Source organism: Haliotis rufescens, unplaced genomic scaffold, assembly GCF_023055435.1.
Source record: "Haliotis rufescens isolate VD_foot unplaced genomic scaffold, xgHalRufe1.0.p SCAF_10, whole genome shotgun sequence".
Taxonomy (NCBI): domain Eukaryota; kingdom Metazoa; phylum Mollusca; class Gastropoda; order Lepetellida; family Haliotidae; genus Haliotis; species Haliotis rufescens.
The window spans coordinates 11,370,721-11,380,488 of NW_025963780.1; the positions used below are offsets into that span (position 1 = coordinate 11,370,721).

The 9,768-nt window shown below is 37.4% G+C and overlaps 1 protein-coding gene across 1 annotated transcript; it reads right to left on the minus strand.

Annotated features, from left to right (window-relative positions):
* Window positions 1-1,844: 1,844 nt before the first annotated feature.
* Window positions 1,845-9,476, minus strand: LOC124145342 (FMRFamide receptor-like). Its single transcript, XM_046515068.2, has 2 exons — window positions 9,360-9,476; window positions 1,845-4,955 (listed from the first exon to the last, which is right to left on the minus strand). Exon 2 carries the CDS (start codon window positions 4,903-4,905, stop codon window positions 3,697-3,699), a length of 1,209 nt encoding a protein of 402 aa, XP_046371024.2. The 5' UTR covers window positions 4,906-4,955; window positions 9,360-9,476; the 3' UTR covers window positions 1,845-3,696.
* Between the last annotated feature and the right edge of the window lie 292 nt (window positions 9,477-9,768).

The following is a 9,768-nucleotide window of genomic DNA, read 5'->3' on the forward strand; positions in this document are numbered from 1 at the left end:
GTATTTATCTACCTTATATATAATTGATTTCAACTACATTTGACAATTCACATGTCGATTCATATTCACGTAGAATGACAAAAGCACTTTAAAAATCATTACAAACGATTTGTTGGAGCCTCAAGCGAAAATAGCAAGGCCAACCTAACACATGTTACCTGGTTGATGCAATCGTTAAAATATGGCACTGTCGGATCTGAGTCAGTATACTGTGTGAATGGGGTATCCATTTTAAACTGCGACATGGTATTCAGTGGGTTAGCACTATAAAACCGGCATCAGTCCGGACTAGTACAAGCAGCCACATGCACACACACACGTGCATGCACGTGGCTATAGAAGTGCAATAATCTTGAACTCGACGTTAAACCTAATTCAACCCAACCTCATCTTTTCTCCCGCTTAAAGCTGATACGCCGTGATTTTACTGAAGAACTATTCAAAGCGTCGCCAAACCAAACTCTCTGATTACTCATGTATACTCAATACCATTCATTCCTTTGCACACATGATTAATTTCAATGAAAGTATTATTAACACAACATTAGAAGTAAGATTGCAAGATTTTATTGAAATATAGAAGTTATTTTTACATAAAGATAATAGAAAATATGAAAAATGTTACAATATTATACACTAATACACAATCAGTAATCAATATACCAGTACCGTGAACACATTTAAAGGTTGAATGAAAAATTTAAAACTTCTCATAGACGTCTATGAAACTCTTTTGGATTTTCAGTAAGCAGTTTAATATAGAATATATGTAATGTAACACGCAGGACAGACAGACAGATAGTTTATTCAGGAAAAAAGACATAGACCCATAATACAGACAGTGCTTGGTTGCATGAACTGCACATGCCAATGAAGAAATAAAAAATGTTTCTCTTAGCCGTTAGAGTTTATATATAAATGTATTAAACAATAAACGCTCACAAACAAGCAATACATGAAATTAATTTTCAATAAAAGATCTTCCATTTTCTACACACGTCAATATTTACATAACCGTTCAGTGTTTGGGACATGTGTGTATCTCCCCAAATCAACTGTAAGTTTGAACTTCCTTCATCCGAAACGAGTCACACATATTCTCAGATGTACTGTGTAAGATATTTTCTACATTTAAAAGAGATTTAAAATGTTTATAATTAAACGTATCAGATGTACTATTGATTGAACTACGCCATGATTGTTGAAGGTAATAAATTATTGCTTGTTTGAAGAGATGAATAGATATCTTCTCATTGTGTTATCCATACATATCCAAATTCTAATTTAAACAACTATTTTTATCGCGAGTAGGACCCGTGAAGATCCGAGTTGGAATAGGTCTTCAGCAACCAATGCTCGCGGTAAAAGGCGACTATGCTTGTCGTTAGAGGCGACTAACGGGATCGGGTGGTCAGACTCACTGACTTGGTTGATGCATGTCATCGTATCCCAATTGCATGGATCGATGCTCATGATGTCAATCACTGGACTGTCTGGGACAGACTCGATGATTACAGGCCGCCGTCACATAGCTGGAATATTGCTGAGTGCGGCGTTACACAACTATCAATCAATCAATAGTAGGAGTAGCCCATGTGGTACGACCAGAATCGTACAATGATTTGAGCATCAAGTAGCACTGGCGAGACAGTTCGTGATCAACCAAGTGGAGTTTTTGTTTGTTTGTTTGTTGTTTAACGCCTCACTCAGCAATATTCCAGCTATAATACGGCGGTCTGTAAAATAATCGACTCTGGACCAGACAATCCAGTGATTGTCATCATGAGCATCTATCCACGCAATTGGGATCGATGCCATGTATCAACCAAGTCAGCGAGCCTGACTACCCTATCCCGTTTTACGCCTTTTACGACAAGCATAGTCGCCTTTTACGGCAAGCATGGGTTGCTGAAGACCAATTCTAACCCGGAAAGTGGAGTAACATGCACCAATACTTGATGGCCCTTGTGGTGTACACAAGTTGGAGCTGGGCACCATGTCATAAATGTAATATCTCGCAATGGCAAACAATCAATACCAGGCATTATATTACCAATAATATGATTTCAATTGCCTACTACGTTTAATATTACCACGTGTAATATATCCTGTTTTATTTTACTTCTCAAAATACGCTCGGTGATATTTGGTTTGCACGAGCGATGGTAAACGAATTTGAAATATAACCAATTTGATAATGCTAAAAAATAATACCATTGTAATTGTAACGAATATCTAGTCAACAATAGACCCGCACACACATGTCCATGAGTAGAATAGGTGCGTATTCACACATACAATTGTGGATAGACATTCAAACAAATATTGTGAACATCATCATATATATTTGTTTTTGTCGACATTATTCATATTAATCTTATGTTATTATCCATGAACGATTTATGAATTGATCTGAATTGTATTTCTTTTTATATCATCAACTCTTTTCGGCAGATAATCGAGGCGTTGATGTTTTCATTTTGTATTGTTGTTTTGACTTAATACTGAAATAATTTTGTTCTCTAACAACACGGGGCATCATTGATGTTACTTTCGCAAAATGTTCATTGTTTTCACTTTCAATATAATCTTGTTTGTTCATTGAACATAAAACAAATAAAAAATGTAATCTGCTTTCTCAAATACTCAAAAGTGCTACAGTGTAAAATTGGTTTGATTAAGGCACTCATCGAAAACTTTATCGTAACTATTCTGTGTTTTGCCTTTATATAACCTATGATGGAAAATGGTATGATTAATTTGTAAGAAATATTCAACGTTGACATGTTTATACAAAATTGTCAAAGATATTACAATCAGCATCAATAAAAACGAATCAGGCGCCAGTCATACTTTTAGTGTCAAGTTAAGATACAACATGTTTTAGCAACGGGGAATTTATTTCGATGCACACAAAACACTTAACACTGTCACTGTCTTAAGTGATCAGTTGCATTTGTGTCACTGACGAAAAAGCCCCTTGAAACGTTTAAGGCACACAAAGAAAACTGCAATCAATATCAGTTCTTGTGAAAAGAGAAGTCTTTACAGTAGCAGGTTTTATTTGATGCTTTCTGACCTACCACATATATGTCTATATAAATGCACATACTCTTTTCAAACGACCTTTTCGTTACAACGTTTACGACCCTTTTATTCCCACCATCCCAAAGAAATTTTAGTTCAGTGAAAATTAAGTGGTTTTGTCTTGCCTTATCTTGCCTTATATTGTAGATAGAACCATTTACCTTTCTGGCAATTTTAATAAGATTTCAGGCATTCAAATAATTTGATGACACGATAGATACTACTAAATTAAAACAATGCATTTAAGTGTCCATAAAACACGAGGCAGAGTATTGGCAACATATATACCTACAACATTTACATCAATTTAATTAAAACATATTCTTGAACATAATCACAAAAGCAAGGAAGAAGTTTCACTGTGAGTGAAATGACCTCAAATAATAGCTACCAAATCAGTTGAAGATAGAATCGTATTCCAATTTGAGGACTGATATCCCCTGATATCCCGATAAACCCAAACTCGCCAGGCAGTGGACCTAATGCTGTTTTGAATCAACTTTAGTAGATATTGCACCATTACCGTTGACCAGAAAAATAGCTGACTCGTTATCAAGCCAATTACATCCAGAAAACCATCACCCTGCAATTTTCAGAAAAAACAACGTTTTAAGCTTCAACAGGTTTTCCAAACCGAACAGGAGGATTTTCCCTACGTATACTGTGTCTGCTGGCAAGGTGGGAAGACCGAAACGACAACGATGTATACGTAGTTTGGAGAGGGGTCGTTGACTGTTTCCGACACATCAGAATATCAATAAATTGACGTCTGAATATTTCAACGGTCAACGAATATACATAGAAGTTTATGGCGTGTGTGAAATCGCATAAAACAAATGCTATACAGTCTAAAAGGTATTCAACAGACCCTTCTATTGTTCCCCCCGGGAAGTTCAAATATGGAGTCAAAATTAGCATCACACATCGAGGAATTGTGAGAATAACTAGGGACACAGCTGCAGCGACTAACATAAGCGTAATAGGACGATGTCGATCAACGCTGATGTTTTTGTGCTTATTGTAGCAATTACTCTTAAAGCGCCGCCGAACTTTTCGAGCTTTTACAACTCCAACCACGATCAACAAATTAAAAACCGTCAGCAAAATGCATGGCAATATTGCATAGATGAGAACGTTCATCCAGTACCAAATATGCACCATAAAGTATTTGTACTCGTCGTAGATACTACAGTACATCATGCCAGCATCTTTGTCATCCACGAACCGCACCATCCAGAACAGGTGAAGGAACATGACTGACAGAAGAACAACCATGATCACCACGGCAGAGAGGGACTTCTTAGGGGACCAGATCTGCACAAATTTCAGAGGAAACCAAACGGCCGCGACTTTTTCTATGGACATCGCCACAAGTAGCCAATTTGCAAATGTACTTAAAACGTTTCCGAAATATCCAAGGGTTTTGCAACCAAAGTTACCGACACCGATGCCATTATCCGGTAGAACAAACATCAGTATTTTCACTACGATAGAAAGGTTATCCACAACGGCTAATAATGCGATATACATTGTGAGAGATCTCTCGGTGAACATTTTGATAACCGTCACAATTGTTGCACAGTTTCCAGGAAATCCTAAAGCAAGGATAACCCAAAGGTACACAGTTTCCATATCGAAAGCTATTTTTTCAATCACCTTCCATCTTTCATCTCCACTACCATTAACGTGATCATTACTTGCCATATGATTCCCCAGTACAGATATATTGTAAGAGTAGTTTGTTTGGCTGATGAGAGACTGGTTGATGATAGTGGGTTCCTCAACTGCCATAGGGAATGACTCCAGGTTCCCCAACATAGGAACGAATAACTTGTTTCAGTTGACCTACTGTGGCTCCTTGTGTTCATCTGAAATTAAGATAAAATCTCAACTTATCGTTTTTAAAGTACATACATCTACAAAATCAATGTCTAGTTTATGGTATGAACTGCCAGTAGAGATACGATGACTGCATACAACTGACATTCTAACACCTGCTGTCAGATTAACCAATGCATCATACTGCTGCTGCAATCACCGTTCTTAGCGCAGTTAAATGTATTAGGTGTAATGCTGCAGTATTGTGTTTACATCAGTTCGCATCATCATCAGATTGACGCAGGTGGGTTACATTTGATTATATGAACGAGCACGGGTATGGCTCTGATGGATCAAAGTTAAAAGGTCAAATCGTGTTTATAATAGAACAGAAATGGCAACCTGCAAAAAATGTAGAATATCAGTTTCTAAACATCTGGGAAGAAAACCTTTTTTGTTCAAACAAGCTGCCCTTATTGAGTTGTATTATAGGCAGTAATGGAGGCACGAAGAGCCACAATCTTATTAGAATTATTTAAGCAGGATGTGCATCAATATATACTCAACAATAAATGTTCCTGTGACACCAATATTTTAATGTATTTTTCAAACAAGGAAAGTTTGGTTTTCAATATTGGAGTACATGTTTGTAATCAAGTCACAAAAAACGCAACTGCTACAGAAAAGCATGCATTCAATGCAAAAGTTGACTTTTATGCAATCCCCATGCATTTCACTACCCAAGAATGGGTATAAAAACATGTGCGTCAACGGGATTCCATATGCATTGTTTAGCATCGTGCTGACAACAACCACTCAGAAAAACAACAAAATTACGCAATTATTCAACATTACGAAATGCCACGCCTGTCCGAAAATGAGCGTCTGCGAGCCATTGGTATGCTTGAAGCAGGATCGAGTCAACGTGATTGTGCAAGACAATTTAACGTCCACAGAAACTCCATTTGGTGTTTATGGCAACGTTGGCAACAGACGAATGCAGTCGAGACCATCCTCGGAGTGGCAGGCCACGCGTAATCGACATGACAACTGGATTCGAACAACACACCTACGAAATCGATTCCAGCCAGCAACAGTGACTGCAAGAAGCATCCCTGGCCTTCGACGAATATCTTCACAAACCGTACGTCGTCGCCTCAATTGTGCAGGGATTGTTGCCAGAAGACCCGCCAGACGTCCCATTTTGACTGGAAACTACCGTCAAGTACGTCTACAGTGGTGCAGACAGCGTCTACGCTGGACGGCCATGCAGTGGGGACAAGTTCTATTCACTGACCAGTCTCGTTTTCACCTCAGCCACAGCGATTGACGGATTCGAGTGTACCGACACCGAGGTGAACGTTACGTCAATCATTTTGTCAATGAAGAAGATCGGTTCGGGGACGGCAGCGTTATGGTATGGGGTGGGATTACAGCAAGACGGAGGACCCGTTTGATAGTGGTAGAGGGAAATCTCAATGGACAGCGTTACCGCGACGAGATCATCGGCCCCGTTGTTCTACCGTTTTTGCGTCGTCATGGCCCAGGTATTACCTTTCAACATGACAACGCCCGTCCTCATATTGCTCGAATTGTTCAGGAATCTCTTCAACAAAACAACGTGAATGTCATCCCCTGGCCGGCTCGCTCCCCTGATCTCTCTCACCAATCGAGCACATGTGGGATGCGATGGATCGGCGCCTTCGACGTCAACTACGTTTTCCACAGACACTCCAGGAACTTCGAAACATGCTCCAGCAGATATGGACAGATATGATCCCACAGTACTTTTTTGTTTTTTATGAAATCACGCATTTTCTGAAGTCAGTATGGCAAATTAAACCATATGAACATTTACAGGAGTCTTTTATCTGTTGCAAACCGAAATTGTTTCAGATTTGGTAAAAAACATAACTTTTCATTAAATCTTATTAAATGTCACAGGAACTTTTGTTATTCAGTATATATTAAATTTGGAAAACATTCCTCGAATTGACAATGAAATGCACATTTGAGTTCAAAGGACCTAACGTGAAATAAGCGTTAGAATAATGATTTGTTTCCAGTATACTTTCCGACCTACCGTTATGTGCATTTACTATTTGCATTTACTATTCTACAGCGTACAACTTCTGATATCATTTTTTGACACCACAAACACCGCCACTTCCTTAAAGCTTTCATGCAGGTTATCCCAACAATCCAATTCTTCCGCCGGGAGCTTACATGCCTGATCCAGTCATAGCAGTGTGATTCTGATTGATATATATATATATATATATATATATATATATATATATATATATATATATATATATATATATATATATAAATATAAACTTTCTACTACCTATTTATCACATATGTGGACAAAAACAACTTACTGTGGAGATTAACAATCAATCACCTGATAGTTATTACATGTGTACGTGTCACAAGAGCAAACGTTGTCCCCGAGAGCCAGCGGTTGCCGGGGAAGTTGATAAAACTTAAGGTCGAGTAGTTCCTATACATCTCACATTTCGACGGCATGGCTAGGTGGTCATGCCATCAACCATTGGTTTACCTGTTCCAGATTCCAATAGCTACGAATAGTTAATACGTTGCTGATTGCGGCGGATAGCAACTGATGCTTTAAAGTATAGGCCCTATAGTCACATGTTATATTAGTGGGATTTACACACTAAGGTACCTATATACCACAGGTATAACATACTGGTATACCGGTATGATTCTTATAGACGCAGTAAAATGTTGAGTACTACTCCCGAACACTTGCATTCATATTAGCAAGGCCTTCATTGTCTTAAATGTCTTGTCATATGGACATAGTCGAAATCTTGCACAGGACTAATGAACTACCATCATCAAAGAAAAGTTATATTTACTTTTCCATCCTTGCTCTCTTTGCAGAGAACAGTCACACAAAACTGATATATCAAGGCAGAAACTATTGATTTCAGGTCGTAAAGATTTTCTGTTTCACGTAACTGAAAATAACATCAAACTCAAAAATGGTATCTATTTCGACAAACATATCTCTACAAGCAAGAAATCGATCTGGAAACGTCGGCACATATAAATAATGATAATCACTTTCACAGCAAGAGTAATTCAAGTTAATTTTTCGGGCACGGGTGACCCGAGTTGTAAGGCATCTCAAGCCTAAGAACACTTCGGGCTTTCCTCCCACCCACCACACTATTAACATTAACTACTAACAATTACCGTCCTAATTAACCATTTCGTCTTCAGTGTTAAAAATTTTCCACTGCAATCCCTTTCATGAAAAAAATAAATAACATTCACTCGCAATAACGAATTGTACAACTAGAGTACCAGAGGTACAAAAAGCCCACGTCTACAAAATACTTTTGACACATCTAGAAATCCCAATGTTCAGCATTCATATACTAGTGTCATACATCTCGTGTTACATGTTGATCACTTTTAAAGATCTTTAGGTTCAACTTTGAATATAGACAAAATACAATGGTTCTGCATATTCAATTACAAAATGTTCTCAATATTGTTTCAATCACTTTACATGGCCAATGGTATTTTGGGAAAGTATTTCCAAATGTATTACAGACGACCGTTGATCTTCTTATATGATAACCACAGTTTGTACAGACATGTATGCAAAGTTAGGTGAATAACATATTTTAAAATCGTAGGTTATGTGGTTATAAAGTGGTTCTTACTAGTACATACATTGAACATGTTTTACACCAATCCTTAATTTTCAAATTATTACATACCCCCTAATTTAGACATTGTACATGTAGTCAGTTTTCAAAATTAAAAGTTTACTTAAATATTCAATATTCAAATAACTTCTAAGAAGCGGCTGGAACTAATGTTGAACTTGCTAAAATAATTCCACGCATCTCAGTAAGAGGTTCGAGAACCTACATTGTACATTATTCATATTGTATATGTGTTTTACTTTTGCATACACAATAGAACGATAAAGGGTATATAAACTACCATTGAATTGACAACGTGGGATTTTGATTATGAGTTTGAGCATCAAGCAGGGCGCGCATATAAACCATGATTTCTATTTTACTTGTTTGTGTATAATTTTATTATACTTAGCAGTGGTATCATCCAACTTTTTATAATAGCAGTTGTTTCCTTTTTGCAGTAATGTGAAGCAGATTATTTCAGCTGTCACATAAATCCACAAATCCGTTATGTAGACGTACATGTAATTTCCATACAAACGTACCAATGTACATGCATGAACAACAATAGGTTGAAGGCAATTATTACGCGATATCAAACACCTACGCATTCGTGGGTAACAAAGGATAATGGATACATAACCCTATCATGGATGAAAACCACACATTGGTTTTAAGATAATAAGTAATTTACTGAAATGAATGTTAGAATATTATTAAAGCAAATCCCTGTAACTATACGATTGAATTGAATATGCAACTTACACGTTTCTACCTGCAGTCGGAATCAAATGTTTATAATCCATGTTCCCTTTGTGTCATCTGTCGATCAATGCCAAAGACTCTCCTCCCCAGCTTTTATAGCACAGAGGCAGCCATAACACATCAATAAATCACTCGTGCAAATAAAAGGGTAATGAAATACTGTGCCTTAAAACAAAGCCTATTAACTAATATTTCATTGGAGGATTTAGATATGTTTTTCTCTTGTAGGAATTGCTATTTGCGTGAATTACCACCATAAAGGTCTATAAATAATGACATACGGTTATTAAAATAGTCCCTTTCGCGTTCCCGTGTGTATTTGGCTGCTTGGAATAGCCGGAAAAGTACTGGTACTAGTTTACAGTGCTCGCCGACTGATAGACCTTGCTACAGATTAACATGGATATCC